General features: G+C 30.8%; 3 protein-coding genes across 3 annotated transcripts in view; 1 reads left to right on the top strand and 2 right to left on the bottom strand.

Annotated features, from left to right (window-relative positions):
- The window catches only part of LOC116771702 (adipokinetic hormone/corazonin-related peptide receptor variant I), a 34,213-nt gene extending 28,208 nt beyond the window's left edge, over nucleotides 1-6,005 (bottom strand). The window contains exon 1 of the mRNA XM_032663624.2: nucleotides 5,873-6,005. The gene's annotated coding sequence lies outside the window, so the exon portion shown is untranslated. The remainder of the gene's footprint in view (nucleotides 1-5,872) is intronic.
- Nucleotides 6,006-14,678: 8,673 nt separating this feature from the next.
- LOC116772108 (protein AATF) lies at nucleotides 14,679-17,390 on the bottom strand. Its single transcript, XM_032664151.2, has 2 exons — nucleotides 16,511-17,390; nucleotides 14,679-16,031 (listed from the first exon to the last, which is right to left on the bottom strand). The coding sequence occupies exons 1-2, from the start codon at nucleotides 17,296-17,298 to the stop codon at nucleotides 15,143-15,145; spliced, it is 1,677 nt and encodes a 558-aa protein (XP_032520042.2). The 5' UTR covers nucleotides 17,299-17,390; the 3' UTR covers nucleotides 14,679-15,142.
- Nucleotides 17,391-17,477: 87 nt separating this feature from the next.
- Nucleotides 17,478-22,742, top strand: LOC116772106 (origin recognition complex subunit 1). The gene is made up of 9 exons (XM_032664149.2): nucleotides 17,478-17,812; nucleotides 17,932-18,172; nucleotides 18,241-19,189; nucleotides 19,365-19,461; nucleotides 20,057-20,229; nucleotides 20,432-20,529; nucleotides 20,720-20,982; nucleotides 21,533-21,731; nucleotides 22,235-22,742. The coding sequence occupies exons 1-9, from the start codon at nucleotides 17,718-17,720 to the stop codon at nucleotides 22,490-22,492; spliced, it is 2,373 nt and encodes a 790-aa protein (XP_032520040.2). The 5' UTR covers nucleotides 17,478-17,717; the 3' UTR covers nucleotides 22,493-22,742.
- Nucleotides 22,743-22,748: the final 6 nt, after the last annotated feature.

The raw sequence follows: 22,748 nt of genomic DNA, 5'->3' as shown, positions 1-22,748 counted from the left end.
ATGGACTTCATCTACATATAAATGAAATATATTTTAAAGCAATTGTATACGATTTAAAATTAGAATTGTAAAATGGCGTAATTGATTCACACGTACTCAGTAGCTTCTATGGGATGGTAAGGAGTTATGGAAAATCAATAACAGGATCATAAGACAGTCGACGAGTGACAATATAATGTTGTAACGGCCCCTGTAAAATTCTTATACGTTATCTCAGTTTTTCATTTCTATCTCATCATATAAAAACTATTTTGACAGTCACGTATCTTAATATAAATTTTAAATTCGAAAGAAAGACCTTTAAATGAAACTAACATTTTTCGGATCATACTACGCGTGTTTTATTATTTTAAAAACTACGTACTCCCGACGTTTCGGTTACTTTTCAGCAACCGTCATCACGGGCAGACGAGATGTGAATGTCTGACATTGACATTGCTTATAAAATAAAAATCATTCTCTAAAAATGGTATTAAGAGGTAGTGCATTGCCTAGAAAAGTCTTACAATCAATAAATGCCGTGTAACGGATCCCAGAGTCAGAAACAAACCAATTCTTTTTAATTTATATTTCATGATACAGGAATTGCTTTGACCAAAAATAAGTTATACGATTTATTTAACACACCACAGATAAACAATATTTGATTTGAAAGAGGTTTTAATCATTCTATAATTTTCTCTTAAATTTTATATATTATTAATAAGGACATTAGTTTTGAAATAATTTGAATGTATAAACACTAAAAGAATCTGTTTAAGGGTTAGGGGTCTCTAAGATTTTAATTTAAAGCTTCCTTAATTTATCTTTCTCGTTTATTTTATCATGCATATATAGTTAATACTTTTTTGATCTTTTATATTTTATTTAAAAATTCTTTTCTATATAGTTTAATGATTTGAAAGAGAATTTAATTAAAAGGTCACTTTATACGTTTCTTAGAAACCAAATTGAAAAGTATAATTACGTGTAATTTTGTGTTAAGAGAATGCTTTTAGTGACGCCAGGGGAGTCGTAGAAGAGATTTTCTCCGTAAGATCGTCTAAACTCTATCGATCGTCTAAAGAAACTAGGTACGGTAACTCTGAAGAAAAGTTTAAACTCTTAAGATAAACATATATAAAAGGGATTTTTTTTTTCAAGTCACTCGAAAATTCCAAAGTGTTATTGTAACAGATAAAGTCAGAAAATACTAGGTGAAATGTTAAAATATTATTCGAAGTCAATTCATGAGCGTATTTTTTTTAGTGTACTTACTGACTGTGTAAGTACTTAATAACTGAAATATAACAAATATTGTTTGGATTTACAACGCGTTTATAATTATTTTGAACAACGCACTATGGACGTTTCGGTTACTTTGCAGCAACCGTGATCACGTGCAGAGGAAATGTGAATATCTGTCAGTTGGTCTTGTTATTTATTGTCTACCGCCAACGACTTCTTAACATTCTCATGTACCGCTCTGGTTACCTGCAGAATGCGCTAACTGTGTCTCGAGGCCTTATGGTGTGGTCACGGATATGGGATTTTATAATTTTTATGAGGGCGTCCCCGTTGTTGGATAGATTCCAGCCATCTTGTCTATTGAAATTGGGAGGTTTTTTAATTTCAATAGCCTCGTCGATTAGTCTTGGTATGTAACTGTCTTCACGAGCGAGGATCTGTGGTTTATTAAATTTAATGTAGTGGCCTGTTTTGTTCATGGTATGTTTACGCACTGCTAACTTCGACGCCCGCCTATTTTTAATCTCTGAGACATCTTCTCTTACCCTTTTATCGATGCTCCTTTTTGTCTGTCCAATGTATGACAGGCCACATTCTCAATCATGTTTGTATACACCCGCTTGTTATAAAGAAATGGTACTCTTGATAGGACTCAAGAATTAACTCGCTTTCATGTGTGGTTTGTATAAGGTCTTGATAGAAACCTTCTTCAAGATGTAGCCTATTTTGTCAGTAACTCTCTTCACATATGGTAGTATCGCAGGTTATCGTTCAACTGTGGGTGGCTTCAAGTGATTCTAGCGATGCTGGCAAGGCACAGGCAGGTTGTTGCAACATGTAAAACATGCTCTTACCATCAACCATTTGTAATTTGTTTGTATGCATATGTATGTACAAAAAACTGAAACGTCGGGATTATGTTGTTAAAAATTATTAGAAACGCGTAGTATAATCCGAAAAATTTTAGTTTTATTTAATGAATACTCGCGAAAATCTCAGATCTCAATTACTTAATAACTGCTCGTGATAGAGTTATACTAATTCTTGCCCTCGACTTCCACTTGCGTCATTTTTAGAATTAGAAATGTATAGCTGAACGGGAGAACCCTGTTCTGGCTTAGAGGCAGTAAATAAGCAGATTTTGAATTTTAAAAGTTTTTTTTTGTTTTGCAATCGAATGTGATAATAATTATCCTATATCAGTCTCCTAGTTCTAAACTACCTCCTCATAAATTATCAGCCAAATCCGTACGGCCGTTCTTGAGTTTAAGGAAATGTAAATAACAAGACATTTTTTTATTTATTTATAATATATATATTCCATTGTATCCATCAAATTATGTTCAACTTAGTGATAAATTCTAAACTTATTTAACTTTATCAAAAATTATAATTTACACAATAAAATATTTAATCTCTAAATAATATTTTGAATATTAATAATATTTTTCTTTAGAGTATAGAATTCTATTAAATATTATTTATTCGCGAGCAATGTTTATTAAAATAAGCTTCTATCACATGATAAATTGCAGCTCGAACTTTTGAGCATTTACATAATAACTAAGAAAAAACACACAAATTAATTGATTGCGTTTCAGGTTTGTTATAAAGTCTTATCTATTTGGTGGTGATTAGTAAATGCAATGTATCTTTACTGTTTGATTGCTTTATTCGCACTAAATATTTAATTAGACAAATGTATTGTGTGAGTGTATTTGAATGTGCGAGGGTTGACCGTCTGTGTGAGTTACTCGTTTGATACTTGAGTGTTGTTGGTACTATGTTCTATTAGACTGGTTATTTAATAAACATAGTTTCATAATGACTTTGAAAAGTAGCGTTAGATGATTTTCCCAGCTCCTTGAGATTTATGGAGGTAAAACAAAATTATACAGTTAAACCTACCTAGCCACGTAGCCACAGATGTTACACTTAATCAAATTATCGTGCAAATTAAAGGAAAATCCCTTCAAATTCGTTGAAATTCGATAATACTTTCGGTCTTTTTTGTTTTAAATGGGCAATTCTATGAATTCAATTGTATAAAAAATTGTGTATAGGATTTTCATTGTTTGTTGTTTAAGTATAGAAGAGTGTTCAATACCCTTGCTAATTAAAATTTTAAAAAATACAAGAAATAACAAAAGCTTTTGTTTACTTGCGTTTTAAAGCTTGAGGTGTTATCTTTGTGAATATAATAAAGAAATGCTATTAAGACTATCGTGTTCAAAACGTTTTATGTACATATTCAAAATTTCGAATAATAATACAGATATAATTATTAATGTAATTACCGAGTTACTATTTTTCAGATATCTACCAATAATAGTGAAATAAGAAAAGAGTTTTTATATATGACATTTTGTATAATGAAATATAAAGCAGAATGAAAAGGACATTAAAAAACCTATGATACTTTCATAACTGCTGGACTGTCAAAGACGTAACAATATTAACAGTATGCTCACATCCAGTTTATAACATCACAGTTTTTCACTATAAATCTTCGCTTCTGATATTATCAAAGTTGGTTGGTGAATAAAAAAAATTAAACTCTTTATACGTAGTTAACAAGTGTAGGACCTTCTTTGAAGGTTTACTATTAAAAAAAAAACGAGAAAGGTAATCTAAACTTACCTTTACCATGATTTCGTTTTATTAGACTTCACAGAAACAGTTTCCAATTTTACAGTCATATATCTTAACAAATAACAGCATCGTAGGTATAATAAAGAAGAACTAACTGGAAAACGTCTGCGTTTAGTTTGGTACAACCTATTGGTGAGCGTAAAAAGGTTTGCATTTCAAAATTTCCTGTCGTTCAAACGAGAGATATATCACCAAAATTAAGAAGATTCTAATAACTTCTTCTTTTATTACTACAAAATAAAAAAGACACAATAAAAAAGCAAAATAATATACAAGGTGCCGTCTCTGTTAGACCTAAATTAAACCTACATCAGCCTATAATGCAATGAAATAAAATAAAAAACAAATAACTATTAACTTAGCTCCTTGAACTCTTAATGATTAATAATCGTGCTGTGTCATAAATCATCGTATGTCAGACACCATAATAAGTTACTAAAATGACAGATAGACTATTTTTTATCGGAACAACATTTTATAAAACCGATTTTGCTATTACATGATTTTTTTTTTTAATTTTAACTTAACAATAACATTATTGAAAGCCTCTGCAAAGACACTTGTCAGCAGAAAATATGTGAACAACCTTTTTTAATTATTATTGATGCGAATGGAATATCAAAGGTCTTGTTTTTATCGTATTGTCAAGTAAAACGTTATTATAATATACCCCTCGTCCTTATTACAACAACGTGTATCTTTTGTTAAATCTCTGTAAGATAATTACTTAGAAAAAGTTTACATTATTATGTTATATTTATAATATTATTATACCAAATTTGAGGTTAACTTCTTTCGTATAAATCTCTGCAACTGTGCTGAAGAAGCGTTTGATTTGCATTGATGACTAATGATGAAAATACATTAACTTATATTTACTTTCCATCTGTTATGGAAGAACTCTATTAATCCTAAAGAACTGCTCAAAATAAAAGTTGCAGTCTAATGACAACAGGACCTAGGAACTGAGAACTATCTACCAAATATATCAAGCTATTTAAACAAATAAAACATACTCGAAAAATTAAATAACATAATATCATTCTCACTGAATTGCATTATATATGTATATATATATATATATATATATATATGTTACTGAAACAAATTCTAATAAGAATAAGCTAAAAAAGTAATTTTCAACGGCTTTTTTTTACATAAATAATAACATTTAACCCCCTGCAGTTATTTTTACAAAATTTTTCCTCAATTTCGATATAATAACGAGAACAGCACGCTTAGTATAAGTTTGCAAGCCGTGGCGATCAAAACTTAGGCTTAGGAAACGGATAGCGTTAAAGTTTTTAAACAGGTTATTTAGAAAAATTAGACTCCTGTATGACGACGACAATACTTTGATCACTAAGTTAAAGTATGTCAAAACTTATCATTTCTTTTAGTGTAAACAGAAAATATTTTTTCCCTAAATGTGATTACACATTGTGTTGTAGGTCACTTTGAGTAAGGCGTCACATTAAAAGTATACATTAATGCAATTCTATACGTAATTCACTTTAATGTAATAGACTTATAGATAAGAAATTTGAAATGTTATTCTCTATTACTATTCTTGTTGTTCTATAAATGGTTATTTATTTTACATGTAGTGTTAAAATTGAATGCTATATTAAATCGGATCTGAGAGTTGTTATGGGGAAGTTATTAACGACACGCTCCTTTGACCCGGATGAAAAGGATAAAGGCCTATTGATGTAACCAGTTCGCGAACTTTCATTTGAAGTGGTATTTTAAAACACAAGTTTACAGACGGTAAATATTTTTTAGATACAGGATGTTTTGTTAGCCGCGCAACGTAATGCGTTCACGTATTAAAATATTATGATTAGAGTTTTATAACAATTTATATATTTACTACATTTTCATAGCAGATGTAAGATCTGTTTACATTATCATCGGATGTATCCAATAAAAAAAATAAAAACAAAAAAAGAGGTTGCTCGTTAGAGGTTTGATATAAAAAAAAATAACGTACCTTATTTTCGTGGCATCCAAAAACAAGTTCACAAAACACGTCACTTCACTTCTCACTTAACCTGCAACACGAACGTGTCTGAAGTGAACGCTCGATCGCTACTGGCTGTACACGGGCGGGCGGGCCGCCCTGCTGACATCTGAGGCTATGTCATAACCTTACGGCGGGCATCTTATCTATATAGATAACTAATTGACTCTTAATTGTGATTCTCGGTTTGTTTTATATAGTTTGCTTACAAGAATTTTTATTTTATTTAACTTAAAACTTCACTGTTCGCAGCATTTTCATTTTAATAATTGTTCAAAAATTACGATTCACTATTAATTAATTCTTAAATGTTATAAAAAGTGCATTCATAAAAAAAAAATTAACTGTGTACTCCTAATAACACTTAGTAAAAGACATAATCCGTGTATTTAAAACTTTAACAAAGATCGCAGTATCTCGTAACTTGTTCAGTCGAATCCCTAGGGTTCACAGTTGCCGTCAATTGTTTCAGCTGCTAAGCACATCGTAAATACAACTTAATGATGGTGCTGTCTGCATCAAATGCACTCCTCCGTTAATACTGATAATGTAGTCTCGCAAGGACGACATCTAATACACCACTTATAACTAATCCTTTAACTGCAAAGCCTCTTACACTGCTGTTTGGCACGTTTCGTTATTCCACTGATAATTTTTTGGTTTTTTAAGTTCCCTTTTAAAATTCAATACATATATGAATAAAACTTCAAAAGTTTGACAAATAAAGAATAATAATATTGTAAAAAGAGAGTGTTTAAATTTAATGTCATGTGAAACGTAATTTAGTATTTTAAATCTTTTTTGACTAATTCGTTTCATTGTCTGGTTGTATAATAATGAATGATTGTGTGTTCGTCTTTAAGCCTTTTTATATAAAACTATACACTTTTTATTAATCTTTCAACTATTTACAGAACCAAAACCATCTTAAACAATCAAAAAAATAATAACATAATCAACAGCGAATATATAATACGTTTCAATAATAATAACATGGTGCCATGAATATTTTAATATTCAAAAAAAACTTTATAAATTCCTAACCAAAGTGACATATGCCCCGTCTTCGAAAAAAAAATGAAAACTTCACTACACTCACACCACTTGATATTGGACTTCAAGATACGTAAAGTAATACAGATGGTTTCCCTCCATATACGACTCAATATAAATTACTTTTTATATTCATACGTATATATAACAAGCTAGGAGGTAAAATTATAATAATGTCTCACTATTGACCCTTCGTCCGTTATGTAACTGGCTTTATTAAATGTTAGTTATGATCCGAAAATTTTATACCAATAAAATATAAAGATTTTGTCCTACAAAGAGCTTGCCGCTTGGTATATAAATACAAAATTATATCAAAGCGTTAACGTAACTTCAACAAAAACATATGCAATTGCGTTTATTACATTATTGGTATAAATATTTTGAATACTTAGAAAATATCACGCGACTTCCCGAATGAAATTGATTTTGAAAAATCTTGCGACCATAGTTCTAAGAATATCCAGATAAAAATCCTATAAAAGTTGGAAATGACATCAAAGATTTCAAAGGTCAAACATTTTCTGTGAAACTTTTGAACTCTAAAAAAGAGGTAAATGGAAAATAATTTATAAAATCAATTCGCCTTTTCAAAAACTTCCGCCCTCACTTGAATATATATATCAGTTTAGTAAACGTTTGGGTCTCACTCATACTTGTCTTTTACATTTCAACACCAATATTCAATATATATTTAAGAATTAACATGGTAACATTATAGTAGATTATTTAATAAACATTTTAATTGAATATAAATTTGAAACATAATAATAATTTAAAACAAGCAACAGATAATTATGAAATTTCTTGTTTTCGAAAGCTTGTGTTGTACCGATTTTACCTAATTTAATTGTAAATTTTAATTTTATAGAGTGTCGTTTTTTTATTATAAATACATTTGTTATAAAATATGAGCCCCGTTTCATGTAAAAATTCTAAAACGCAGCCTGAAATGGAAAAAATTAAGAAAAACAGGAAATTGTGTAACTTCTAGATCATAAATAGAATAATCAAGTCAATAAAATTGGTGTACATTAGAAGAATAATAATGCCTCGCTAAAACTTTACATAATTTGAAATGTTTGAGAATCACTTATTGAGAATTAAATATATAAAAAAATAACGAATACGATCCGGTTGGCAACAAAAAAGAAATAGGCGAAACAAATTCATATAAAATAAAAAAAATCTTTTATCATAATTTTACCAAACGAAATAAATAAAGGTTTATAATTTTCCTGTCTCATGTAAAGTGTAAGCTCTGTGCGAATATCTTGAAATTTTTATGTATGAAAATGATTTTTGTGAGCGAGTAATTGTGATACAAATTAAATTAAAATATGACACGTATGTTATTAATTATCTATAAATATTTTCACCGCTGTCCCAGACTCCGTGTACGTGTAAATTTCAAATGCAACTTCATAGTTCATTTGTTATTTAGATAAATAACATCATAGTAACGTGTTACAAAAAAGTTTCAACTGCTCACAAAAATTTTATTCTGATATACGATTGTTTTCGCTTTTATTATTTGTTAATTCCCCATTCAATGGCTGGTTTCTCAACGAACGCTGTCAATTTACCAATATAGAGTTAAAATTAAAAGGTTTGATAATAATTATAAAGGATAAATCATCGTAATTAATAAGAAAGAACTACTTGATTAGTTAGATAATTTCCTAATTTGTAAAGACTGCTCTTATAACGATTTTGTAATGAAGATATATATATATACGGTCTTATAATCATAACAAGACGGTAAAAATATAAACAGTAATGTTCTTTTACAGTAACGCACACGGAACTGTATTTTTTTTTAAATTACAGATTTTTCTGCACGACTGCCATCTTGAATATAATACCCAGAGGGTTTCTTTTCGTCATATTCAACCTTTTATATTAGATTTTGGGAGTTTTTGCAATTCAGGTCGAATTACTGCTACCGAATTACAGTTTGTACAGAAATTACATTTAATCTTAAACAAATTTACAAAGAATGGGGATGCATGAACAAAATGTTTTGATGAAATTTTAGATGGAATTCTTAATGGTAAAAATACATTTAGAACGAACTCGAAGCTGATAACATAATGTAACATAACGATTGTGCCCCTTTACGGAAGTTCACAGACTACTTCTACGATTATTAAAAAAAATTCTTTATGTTAAACAAATGTCCGTACGTGCTCTTGTGTTTTTTTTTTTTTGGAATTCTTTTAAATAGACTGGAGTTCTTTGCTAAGTAACACGTTTTTCTTTAAAATATTTAAAAATATTGCCGTTGATAACAAAGATATATAGAATAAAATGGAGAAACTATTCTCAGATGTTTTGGCCGTTTTAAAATGTTTGATAAAATTCCATTGAGATGAGAAACATATCTTGAGAATGTGCATGGAATGGCTGGAACGTGGCGGTCTCAAGACTCATAAGCATGACGACGGTCTACAATATGTAAGTGAAATTCGTGTAAAGAACTAACATAGATACTGACGTACGAAACAGATGTTTATGTATGCAAATGTATATATATTTATATATATAATTTGCCATGGCTATTGTCATATCAATTTAATTTAATTATTAATATTTAGCATTCAAGATTTAAAAAAAACTCACAATGTCTTATTATTCAAATTTATTCAGATCGAAAAAGGTATAATGGATCCAATACAAAAATTAATTATACCAAATCCAAAATTTTTACATTTGACAGAGATTTTTTATATTAATTTCTGGAACATTTGACGTTGACATGTCCAACCAAACATATTGGCATTATTAATAAAAAGATAATAATTATAGCAAGTCATATTTTTGTTATCCTAAACTCAAAATAGTGTTAATTCTATTTTTTCATGTGTTAACATTTATAATTTCCTGAGTCAATTTCCATTTTTGCTTTATAAAAATAATCTCCTATAAAAAAATATATAAATGTGCTTAAAAAAATATTATTTCATGAATAGATGTATCGGAAAAATGTATGCTAAGTAATAATAATCAGAACATTGATTTTTATAAAAAATTTATTCATAAACATAATAAAAACATATATAAACTCCTTAGAAAAGATTTATTCATTTGAAATTACAGTTTTTTAAAACAACCCTGATAAATTAGTAATCAGTACATTACTCCACCTGGCTGTCTGTCAAGATCTAAGTGCGGATAACAAAAGAGACGACAATTTCGAGAAGTATGGAAAGTTGGAACAGAAACGGGTGACTGTCACCTGTCGCTGACATTCGGTTCAATTTGCAAAGATCAAATACAAACACGGCTATCCATAAACTTCTGATAAGGTGACGATAAAAAAAATACAACAAAAAAAATATTCGTAGTATACTTTCTATTTTATAACTTGTAATTAAATATTTATAACTTATATCTTATATATAATTTTTTTCTCATGGCTTCAACTATTTTCATGATATTTTAGTGTACATATGTGTATTCGGTAGGTCTGAGAATCGGTTGTAATCAATTTTTAACACAATTAAACGATAAGCTCACTTATCAAATAAGCTCAGGGCTCACACGAAATCTTTTTAATTTTTTTTTATTATTTAAATTTTTTACTAAGTTTTATTAAAAATTTAGATACGGTCATAAATTTTTCGCCCTTTTATTGGCAAGCCATATTAGTAAATCAATTATTTTAAACCTCATCGATAAAAACTAATGATCAACAAATCAAATAATAATAATATATATTATTTATATATATTTTGTTGTTTAGACCACACTATTCAGTTCTCACTGAGCTAATTTCGTAGTTCTCTCAAATAAAGTCCTGGGCAGAAGCTAGCACGAAAATAGTAGTCTTTTTTTATACACATATAGTTAAAATTAATTAATTAGTATTGCTCTTACTAATATGTTAAGGCGGCTTAGATTGCATTTTGTTTTAAATATTGATAGTTACATATATCGTACTTAAAAAATATAATATTATTATCAAAACTTTTTCAACATTGAAACCAAAAGAGGTTTTATTATTTCCCATTTTAATTATCCATTGGTTTATTGAAAATAACATGAAACGTTATTTAAAACTCCTCAGATATCAAAATCTTGTTTCGATTCGACATCTGAAGGGTACTTGAAAACGGAAACCTCTCGAGTTGATAGAACTGTATTGCAGACTACTTAAATATAACGGTATAGACCCTGAATGAGCCTTATAACAAGCAAAATTGCTATAATGTTCGAGTACAAAAAATGACGACAATATATTTTGAGTATGGCAACAATCTCAACAGATATTAATTTAAAACTCTTTGGTGCCAAGTATTGCACTAATACTATTTAGAAAGCCATTAGATAGTGTAGCATTTGTAAATTTATTTTCATTACTTTAATTATATTTTATAATGTATAGTAAGATACTTTCATTTTATATCTATCTGTGATAAATTTTCCATCAAGTTAGTAAAGTTTAAGAGTATTTATAACTATATTTCTGTTAATAAATGTTCAGACAGCAGAGAAAATGTAGGTCATAAATACAATAAATACTTACGTTACATAAGTTTTAAGTTGTTTAGTTAAAGTAAATAATTTAAAGGGTTTGTTTATAAATTTAACTTATATTACAGGAAACAGCTGGTGGAGTATAAATGTTACTTTGACAGCATATTGCTAATAGATTAATAATGACTCCATATGTAACAAAAGAAAATATGTGTTATTTTCCTTGTAGCCTTACTTAATTAACGTTTTCTGCGAACAAGATAATACATTTATCCCGGCTCGTTAATTACAATCTTATAAATTTTGATCACTAACAACATAAAGGATAATCTAAAATTAAGGTATTTAATATTTTAAAAAAAGTGTTATTTGACATGCTGATTAAAGTGTTGCCAGTTTATCAATGACATACGTTAATACTATAATTTGCTAAGATTTATGAATGAAATACGGTTAACGCTCCGTGTTTAGTGTGACGATTCTAACTTAGACTAAGCGTAGTTTCATCAAGAGGAAAAGTCATAACACGATGAGGTAACTTAAACATAATAGTTGCCCACTAAATTATGTTCTCCGTAAAGTAATGACAAAGTTCTCCCAAATAATTTCGATTCTGACAAAAGGTTAAATTGAACTATTAATTTTAAAATTCCACAGCATTAATTCAAGTTATATTTTATCTTACATTTCTTTATAAGTTGTAATTTATTTCATATGCCATGGGTTCTAACTATCAATTCTTTATTTCAATGTAAGTCTTTTTACAATAACATACACTGACTTCAGAATTTTATTCTATCAACACATCTTTAACCTTATTCAATGACCAATAATGTACTCGTAAGAAGTTAATCGTTTCAAAGAATGAGTAAGTTTTTAAAGCATTAACAATTGTTAGTTGTCGATTTTTAAATATGTCCTCCGTTATGGTCTCAATGTATATATATATATATATTAAATTAATAAAAAGCTATCGGAAAATTTAATATAACGATTCTTATAGCTTACATAGTCCAATATTGTATTTTGAGTAAGTCTCAACTATTAATTTCGATCATATACCTATTGGCTATTACATATGAGACAATTCCATTGTGTCTTGTTTTCGGTAACAAGTCCTATCAATGTAATCGTTCGTGCGGAAACAACGTTATATTTTAATTTTGTTTCCTAAGGGAACTTTTACAGTGAATTAAAGATGTGCTCTACTTTAAGATAATGTAATACTAGGACTGCACTAAAAAAAGACGGTAAAACAATCTCAACATTTTCATAATCTTGAAAACATAAAATGAGAAATTCATTTACACAAGGAGTCGAACCTGAAACTTCTTGAAGTTGCTTTATTAATTCAACGATTATGTCTTATTGTTAAAACAAAGTTGCATTTTTAAATCCAGCTACTGTTGATGAATGTTTCATTTTGTATAATCTAATTTAAATTTAAGTATAAGCTCATTTTAAAATCATAATTACAAAATGATTCATAATTTTTTTTATATTTTACGTATTAACTGTTTTGAGTATATTTTTGTTGAATGTCGGTCATCTTCCACAGATTCATTTGTTTTTATTTTTTTGTTAAAGCTTAACTCACACTATAAGGCTCAAGGCACAGGCACACAAGTTTTCTGCTGAATATTTTCACCTGAATGGTTATATACTGCAAATAAAACCACAGAACATAAAGAAGTCGCATATATGTACATTTCTTTGATGTGTCTAGTGTAAATAAAATGATGCGAGTATTTTGAACAAGCCAATATAACTTTACGCCCAGAGCATATAAGGTTGAGTTTACATTTCTGTAACGCATATTGTAACTACGCAATCCGTACGATTAATATTTTTCTGCGTAGGTTTGATGTCTTCAATATTTATAATATATGGACGAATGCTATATTTAGAAACACACAAACGAAATATGTGTCTATTTATTCCATTTAATTAAATTAAAAAAATTTAAAGGAATTGTAGCCAGTTTAACTATTTATTTATTAAATATTTTTTCCTATGCTTAATACCTCTACCTCTTCATTCACACAAGAATTGTAGAATATTTTTCCAATGTCAACGTTTTTATTTAATGAGAGAATTTAAAAAGCAAATGTTATATGTACGTTCATTCAGTACATTCTTTTTCTGGCATTGCACAATTTGACAAATCACTTTCCATTAGTAGGTAAGTGCTTTCTGTCGTCCCTCGACAGTAAGCGAAGGTTGGTAGCTAAAGGGAATATTGTTGGCCCATCAAAAAACGGCAGTGATGAGGATAACTCCTTCACGTTTATCTTACTAACCTTACTCCAAGTTTGAAATTGTAATTTAACAACCGTTAACGAAACGGTTAAAACAAACTTAACAATTCCACTAAATATTTGTAACTCTATTGCTTCTTAAATTCTAGAAATGATATTCGGAACTGTCCTGAGGTACCTCCACTGTCATCAAGACAAGTCTCATCAAAGAATTTTCGAGAAATCGAGTAAAACCTCAAAGTGATGAGAAAGCTATATCAAGAGGTATACATAATATAGTAAACTATAGTATACGGCAAAAGCCCAGGCCAGCTTGCTATATATATATATATATATATATTACAGCGAAAGATATATTTCCGTCTTACAGTTCTCGTTTCTTCGCATAATTTTCCCTTTTATATATTTAATATGTATGAAGCGAACGTGATCTAAACCAAAACATTATATCGTGTAGAAAAGATACTACAATCTAAACTTCATATCAATTACATTATAAATCTTATGCGTATGGAATAAGAGCTACATTCAAAAAGTTGCAAAACACTTCACGGATGAACTGTCATTTTAATTAATGGTTGAAATCATCCAAAAACAAGTGAATTACGGAGTAAAATACGTGTGTGTGTGATGTGCGTGTGTACGTGTGTGTGTGTGATAACCTGGCGTGCTTCTCGGGTCACCCTGAATATAAGATTAGATGATGGCAGATGTTACTGGAAAATTATATAATAAATTGTATTTATAAAATTGTTTTTCATTTAAATTAGTTGGTTACAGAATATTTTGTTGTGCATTTTTTGTCTGTGATAATGATAATAATAAATAATTTAAATAAATTAAATATTATGTAAAAGTAAATAGTTATATTAGTGTCCATTGGAAAAATTAAATGTCTGTCATATTAGCGTAAATAATTTTGCGTAACAGAAAACAAAATCATGCAGTCTAAATGATATCTTTAAGTCTCGAATAAAAAACATGCATTATCTGTTTTAAACATCTTTATTTAAGAATAAACTTTAAAATATAGATTATGCAGCACTCACACCGCCAACGCGTGTTTTTGATTAACTTCCGGGAGACTAATAATAAAAAAAAAAAAACTCGCAATGTTTTTAAAATATGTATGCAACATTATAATTTAAATTATGCGCACAGTGCACCTTGACAATCGTTTGCTTATTACTACCTACTAGAATCAACTACAATATTTCCATGAATACAATATTGTTAGTGTAAAATATATGAATGGTTAAAACTATGTGTGTTTTATATTAATTCTTATTTAATTTTAGAAATAGAAGTATATTTTGTCTCAGTTTAATTTCACGTCAAATACCCAAAGCACCTATTTCTCCATTATGTCAAAACTTCAAAATTTATAATACAACATTTATTTAACTGCAAAGTGAATAAATAAAACTGATTTTTTATATATTATTTTCATTTAATTAAAAAGTTTTACATTATCCAAATTTATATTCGTGCCGACATTATTGCTTTCAAACATTTTGCCGAACAGTGAATTGTATAACTCATTAGTGCTCTCATCGGTCCATGTAATAGACTTTTCAGGTGCCATATAACTGACTAGCTTGTTATGTACAACATACTTAATTTTCCTACCCTTTGTTGCCCTCGTATCAACTTTCCTCTTCATCTTGCTCCTCATCTGCTGCAGAGCGATCCATTGGCGACTGAGTTGGACTGGATCAGATATATCAGCTGATTTACACTCTATTAATTCTCTCAGTAGTTGATGATAAAAATCACTATCATCGAAGATTTCTGGAATGTAAACATCATTGTCTTTCCTGTCTCTTGTTATTGGATTTATTCCCATTCCGTTTTGATCTCTATTTTCAGTGGGAGTTGGATCTTTTTTGTATCCAATAATATCGTACTCGGATCTCTTTAATTGTGTCCGACGTATAAGCTTATCCCTGTCCGACAATATATATGATATCTGTTGTAGGATAGTATTTGTGGGTGTACTTTTAATATTAGCTGCGGTCGCTAGACGTGTCTTTTCATTCCATTTTTTGACTGTCGCATCTCTATATGACTTAAAAGCCTTGTGGGTCGTTGCTATATCACTTTCATAATCTTCTAGTTTTCGTTTCTTTTCATTGGTTTTCTTATTATCTGCTTTCATCTGCGGTTGATCATTTTCACTTTCGGTATCGGAAGGAATTTCTTCATTGTCTGTGTCACTAGGGATTTCTTCGTCGCTCCCTTCTCCTTGCTTTTGCTGCGCCTCGGATGTAATTTTCTTATTTGATATGGTCTTAGTTTCAGGATATTGCTTTAATAATAGACTCTGCAGATTTAAAAACCTAAAAAATATGCATAAAATTAATTGGATGTTTTAAATGTCTGGAAATCAAAAATGAATTTAAAACAAAAAGAATAGTATATAATTATAGTATAAAGTACAAAATACTATGAAAGAGACATTCATTTTACGACCAACATTATCACAGTATTTCCGATAACAGAAACCCATAACAATAAGTTGTACTACTGATCAAATATTTGAGGCTTTTTAATATCTCACTGTCATTAAATAATTAATTTACACATATAGAGATTTAAAATTTTATCACTACATTAATAAGTCACTTAATAATATTACTATTGTATTTTATAAGTATGTGTAACAATTAAAAACAAATCATTGCTATACAAACAGACAATAATTGTACATAATGTTGGATTTTATATTTAGTAGTTGAATTTGGAATGAGTTATAATGTTTTAAAAGAAGCTCTTATAATTTATATTCATTGTACTAAGTCATTAAAGGTTTACTCACTTGTCTAAAACATTTGCCACATTGTTGATCACCATCCCAGATTCCTCAACAAAGTCGGAATGGTTCTTAAGAGTTTCATATGTATCAGACATAGGCATTCTGTTTGCCGAGTTCATACATCTCTGTAAATGTATCCTCATTTCTAAAAGACCTTCCCATAATAGCAACTGGTTTCTGACGGCCATACCCTTCTTAGCCTCTTCTGAAACATTTTGCTTTTTGACATGCTCAAATTCTTCTTTGACGGGTTCTTCCATTTGACTGATGTCAAATCCTCCTTCTTCCTCTGAGCCATCTTCATCGCTTTCATCTTCGTTTCTATGTTTAACTATATCATAGTCATCACTCTCTCCATCTTCTGATGAACTATCATCAGATTTAACTGTAGATTTGACATTTTTGATGATACTGTCATCGCTTCCTTGGCTTTCCTCGTCATCCGACATCAGACCCTTAAGATTCTTAGAAATTTCTTGCTCGGACTGTTGTCCATCGCTCTCATCGTCTACACTTTCATCTGCGCTATTTCGGTCAAATTCTTTCCGAGATACTACCTGACCTTCATACTTCTTACTTATCTCACTTAATAAATTAACATTACGCTTCCTAAAGTCGCTAATTGCGTCCTCATCCTCGCTGTCAGAAGAATAATCCGCACGAGAAACTGTATTTGGTTTCGTGCCAAATATAACATCATCTTCTATATCCGCTCTAGGTTTAACAGTTAACGCATCTGCTATTTTATCTGACAGAGTCAGTTTAGAAGATTTCTTTTGTTTAAATTTCATGACGAATAGAATTCTTGTCAATTACAACTTTTAACTATAACTAGGAATAACCAACAAACACAATATGAAACGTGCGTTTGACAGCTTTCAAATAAAATTTGACTTTTGTAATTTGACAATTGAAGACTTACCATGCAAAATAATTATAACCTATAACTAAAAACATAAAATATATTAAATGTTAATGCATTACCATCATCCTTAACTTTATATCATCAAACTTTTAATTTTTATATACTACATAAAAGTTTAGACGACAGTGGCTGACATATGGCTGAGTAGATTTTTAAAACTAAGAGTAATATACAGAGCTGCGGCCGCGGGAAATGTGACATTAACGACAATTTAAATATTAAGTTTACTCTTTGAAACTAACGAACATATTTAGTAATAAAATCGAAATCAGTGATATAAAAATAATGCCAAGACGGAGAAATGTAGTTAAAAACGTACAGTGGCTAAGTGAAGAAATACAAAATGATCAAAACCTTTCAACTTCTTTTCACTTCTACCAGTAAGCAATTAAGAAAATAACAATATGAAATAAATCTTTATATGTATTAATGATAATATATTTTCATTAAGCGGTTACACAAAATCAATATAACTTTTTCATAATATTACATATTGCAGAAAATTTCAGTTTAAAGAGTTAGTGGCAGAAGTTGGTGATCACATTCTGGTGTCCAATGCTGATGCAGCGGAGCCAGATACTGAAGAAGGTTGTGATGCGGCGAGGATTATGTCTCTTTACGAAGATCGGTCTAATAAAAATGACCCATTCAGAGCGAAAGTCCAATGGTATTCTAGACCCTTAGATTTACCAAAAGGATGCCTTAATAACTCGGAACACATTGCATTCTATGAAAAAGAGGTAACATGACAAAGAATTGAATCAAAAAATAAATATGAATGTTTTGTGATGCCAGCCTTTGCTTTTAGGTAGTACAAGATCACAGACCATTTGACACTGATGTATCAATAGAAACGTTTTTTAAAAAATGTACAGTAATACATACATTCACAAAAGACACCGATGAAATTATAAAGAAGTCGACATCGCATTACATTTGTCGATATCGTCTTATAGCTGTCGGAAGGAAAAAAGTTACGCTGGAACCAGTACTAGAAGAAGAAAGGAAAGCATTGCAACTGTTAAGTACCCCCACAAAGAATTATGCAACTCCCCAAAGCAAAACACCTAAAACACCTAGCAGTTTAATAAAAAGAATGGGCAGGGTTTCAATATCAGATAAAAATTGGAGTGTCAGTAAAAATGATGGTACAAAACTACTCCTTAAACGGGCTATACTTTCAGACAAAAACGAAAAGGCCTCACCCAAAACGGCTACACCAAAAAATGACACCTTCACTCCAGTTACAGAAACACCAAAGAGTGCTAAGAAATTGAGCAAAAAAAATCTTGAAGAGATTCTGTCTATGGAATTGAAAGAAAATTCTGATGAAGAGCTTCCTACTCTGATCATAAGGCAGCATGTGCCATCGACGCCTAAACGGAAAACGCAAATCAAAACAACCGATGAAACTCCAAAGAAGGTTTTAGTGTTTGAGGATGATGGAAAAGACACATGCACTACCTATTCCACAAGATCCGGAAGGGTCACAAGGAATCCTGTATACCATGAAGAAATTTCGCCAGTTAAAAGAACACCTAGACGAACAGTCCATAGACATTCAAGTTGTAGCGATGACGACTACAAAATTAAAACCCCCAAAGTACCTAAAACACCAAAGACTCCTAAGACACCAAAAACACCGAGGGCGAGGAGCTCTATAACAAGAACGCCAAAAAGTATATCAAGAAGAATTCTCACCAGCGAACTTACACCTACCCTACACAGCAGGGTACACTCCATTGACAACAGCAATGGTAATAAAATATACTTTAACCTATTTGAAATAAATAGTACATAATTATTTAAAGTCTGACAAAATTTCCATGCATTTGATAAGAAATCATGTTAAACTATTTACTGTTTAAATTTCAATTTAAATATGTATGGAAATTATATATATATGTCAATATTACTTGTTTTCTGCTGCAGATTACACAAAAGAAAACAAATCACTTCCCGGCAGAGAGAATCAATTGCATGAGATATTGTCATTTGTTAAGAGCAAGCTGTTACATGGAATTAGTGGGTGAGCCTAGATACAATTGTGTCTCAAATTGTTTTGTTATATAAATAAAAAATTTACTTATAATTTAACTGTACTAGATTTTTCCATAAATAAAATTTGTCATTTTTATATACGTCTTAATATTTATCGCTTTCCGGACGATTTACACTAAATTTAACAAGTAAGTAAAAAATTTCTACATCTAATTATTAATGTGACAATATATATATGTTAATTTTGTTATATAAATAATTTTTTAGTATCTCTCATACGGTCATTGTATTATCATAACATACTTATAAAATAAATTTCTATAAAGCAAACGCATATTTATTTATTTATTTAAATAGGAAGCCAACGTTGTATACAATTTTAGTTCTTAGTCTTAATTAACACTAAATTATTTAATTTGTAACATGCATTAATTGTACACCCCACTTATAGGCTAACTCGACATTCGCATGTACATGATATGTAATAAAATAACATTCTTTGTATGTTCACTCACGAACAAAAAAAATAAAAATAGTAATAATAATAATAATCTAATAATAATCTTAAACAATAGCAAATGTAAAACAGTTGAAAGCAACAACTGGTAAAATACATATTACAGATGCATGTACATATCAGGAGTGCCGGGTACAGGAAAGACGGCAACGGTGAATTCAGCGCTTCAGATATTGAAGGAGGAACCTGATCTACCCGAATTCCAATTAGTCGAGGTCAACGGCATGAGAATCGCTGAACCCAGACAGGCTTACGTACAAATATACAAACAGCTCACTGGTACAATTATATATTTTTTCATTATTATCACTGTAGTATCCAATAAAAGTATTAATTTTGTATGTGTGTATAATATATGCCAAGCAGCGAGACTGAGTGACAGAAACTTATATAGTAATGTACCTACATTACACTTGACACATTATTATTATTTAACAATACTAAGGAAGTATAACTAATACATAATAACCACCTGTTAAAGGCAAGTCAGTGGTATGGGAACAGGCCTGTTCTTTATTGGAGAAGCGATTCACAAACCCTGGACCTCGACGGACACCGACTGTGCTCCTTGTTGATGAGGTGGGTTCTATGACAAGTGCTGTCTACGTTTTTGTATCCAATACAAACTGTATGACCATTTTTTTTATTGTATTTTTTTTTTAGTATTGATTGTATGAAAAGTATTTCAATGTGAACATATTATCAAATCAGCGAAAGGAGGTTTCATAGTTTTGAGGTTTTAATAGTAAATAACATATACATTTTTCAGCTGGACGCACTATGCAATAGGCGTCAGGATGTACTTTACAGCATCATGGAGTGGGCTGCCCATAACACAGCGCTTCTCACCGTGTTGGCTGTGGCTAACACTATGGACCTTCCAGAACGAGCGCTAGCCTCAAGAGTGGCGTCCAGACTGGGACTAACCAGATTAACGTTCCCGCCATACACGCATACACAGTTACAATGTATAGTAGCCACCAGACTGGCCGGAGCTAACGTCACGCCCGACGCGGTACAACTCATAGCCAGGTATAGGAAACAATTTGAATGACAAAAAACTTCTAGGAAATAATGAAGCAGTTTTCACTGGATTTCTGCATTAATATCTACAGCTGCATTTATACGTAACATAGATAATATCCGAGCGCTAGATAGATCTTATATTTAAAAGACCTATAAAACGTAATATGATGCACAAACATAGGCACAATTATTAACTCAAAATGTACCGTTTTGTCACATTTTCAATTTTGTAGAAGTCATGTCTTTTCCTTATCATTATTTTACTTCCATGAGCAATACACGTACAGGTAATTCTTTATGATTATAATGCTGCTAAGGTAACATTTTGAATATAGTCATACATCTGTTCATTCCAAACCTTGATCACCATCAGGTAACACTTCCACCTAACCTTTCTGTGACCGCGTCTAGAAAGTAATCGAGATGCCAAGAAAAATATAAAAAAAACGCTACTTCAATTCGAAAAGCATATATTATTAAATATAATTAACATAAAAAGACTCAAAACAGATTTGTCCAAACGTTTACCATGATTATATCTTATACAATAAAACAGGAAGGTAGCGGCTGTGTCGGGCGACGCTCGGCGCGCGCTCGCCCTGTGCAGTCGAGCGTTGGAGCTGAGTGGAGCGGGGGGCGCGGGCCTAGCGGAGGTACAACGAGCGTTGAACGAGGCCGCCTCTAGCGCCCCGGTCCGCGCCATTAGGAACTGCTCCCCCGCTGAGAGACTCATACTAAGAGCTGTAGCCGCTGAGGTAGCGTAGCATATTCTATTGTGAAAAGTGGTAAACGAGCAGACGACCTATTTGATGAGAAGTAATCACTGTCCCTCATGGACATCTGCAACTTAAGATATGTTGCGGATGCCTTGCCGACAGTGATAGTGGAAGAGGAAAGGGTGGGAATAGGAGAGAGCAGGAAAGGGTGGAGACAGGGATGAGGCGTATCAAATTGTAAAAACTTGATAAAAAAAAAATATTGTCTAATCCATCAGACGGCCTATCATCGCTAAAACTTCAAGTACCAAGCTCGCCACTTCCTTTAAAAGTTTTACAAATATTTTATCTTATGACGTCTTATTTGATGAGCCAAAAGTGACAGTAATATAGATTGAAGCTACTAAAGCCTCTCGACGCGATTTTGAAATCTTTAACTTCACTTTTCCTTTGTTCACTAATTTTAATTTTTCAAATTTACCTTTGAACGATATTATTCTTAGCATATAACATGTAATATTTACTGTATTAAACCATTTCAGGTGGAAAGAACGGGCTCAGACGAGACAACTCTATCCCGTGTATTACAAACGGCCGGTGCGATAGTCGCCTTAGACGGCCGTCCGTACAGGTCGGCGCCTAATATTCGCCCACCCACACCGTCTCAGACCCTAGCCATATGTGCTAGACTGGCAGCTATCAAACTTCTTCTTATGGAACCTAAGCCTGCTGAGCCCAGAATACTCCTGAATGTCAGCGCTGATGACGTCCATTATGCTACTAAACAGATTACTGTGTGATTTAATATATTTGATTTAAGTATAATTAAATTATGTGGATTAGTTCATGTACGATAACTTATTATAAAATACAATGCACATAATAAATTTCTGCCTTAATTATGTTATTTTCAAGACGTCTGAATCTCTTTATCTGTAATTCATATGTGAAGTTGATGTCTTAATTTACACATGATCAATAAAATTATATTTTTGAAGCCCCATACCATATAAAAATGTATTTACCAGATGATTAAAACACAGGAATCGAAGCCAG

This window comes from Danaus plexippus (assembly GCF_018135715.1).
Source record: "Danaus plexippus chromosome 16 unlocalized genomic scaffold, MEX_DaPlex mxdp_23, whole genome shotgun sequence".
Classification (NCBI taxonomy): Eukaryota; Metazoa; Arthropoda; class Insecta; order Lepidoptera; family Nymphalidae; genus Danaus; species Danaus plexippus.
The sequence above is the reverse complement of the archived record's forward strand: the minus strand, read 5'-3'. Positions and strand labels throughout refer to the sequence as shown.

Bases quoted from the DNA above. Each gene is read 5' to 3' on its own strand.
- LOC116772108 (XM_032664151.2), bottom strand. From the start codon at position 17,298: ATGAAATTTAAACAAAAGAAATCTTCTAAACTGACTCTGTCAGATAAA. The intron at 16,032-16,510 runs GTGAGTAAACCT...CATATTTTTTAG, and splicing joins GTGGCAAATGTTTTAGACAA to GTTTTTAAATCTGCAGAGTC.
- LOC116772106 (XM_032664149.2), top strand. From the start codon at position 17,718: ATGCCAAGACGGAGAAATGTAGTTAAAAACGTACAGTGGCTAAGTGAA. The intron at 20,230-20,431 runs GTACAATTATAT...CACCTGTTAAAG, and splicing joins AATATACAAACAGCTCACTG to GCAAGTCAGTGGTATGGGAA. The intron at 20,530-20,719 runs GTGGGTTCTATG...TACATTTTTCAG, and splicing joins CTGTGCTCCTTGTTGATGAG to CTGGACGCACTATGCAATAG.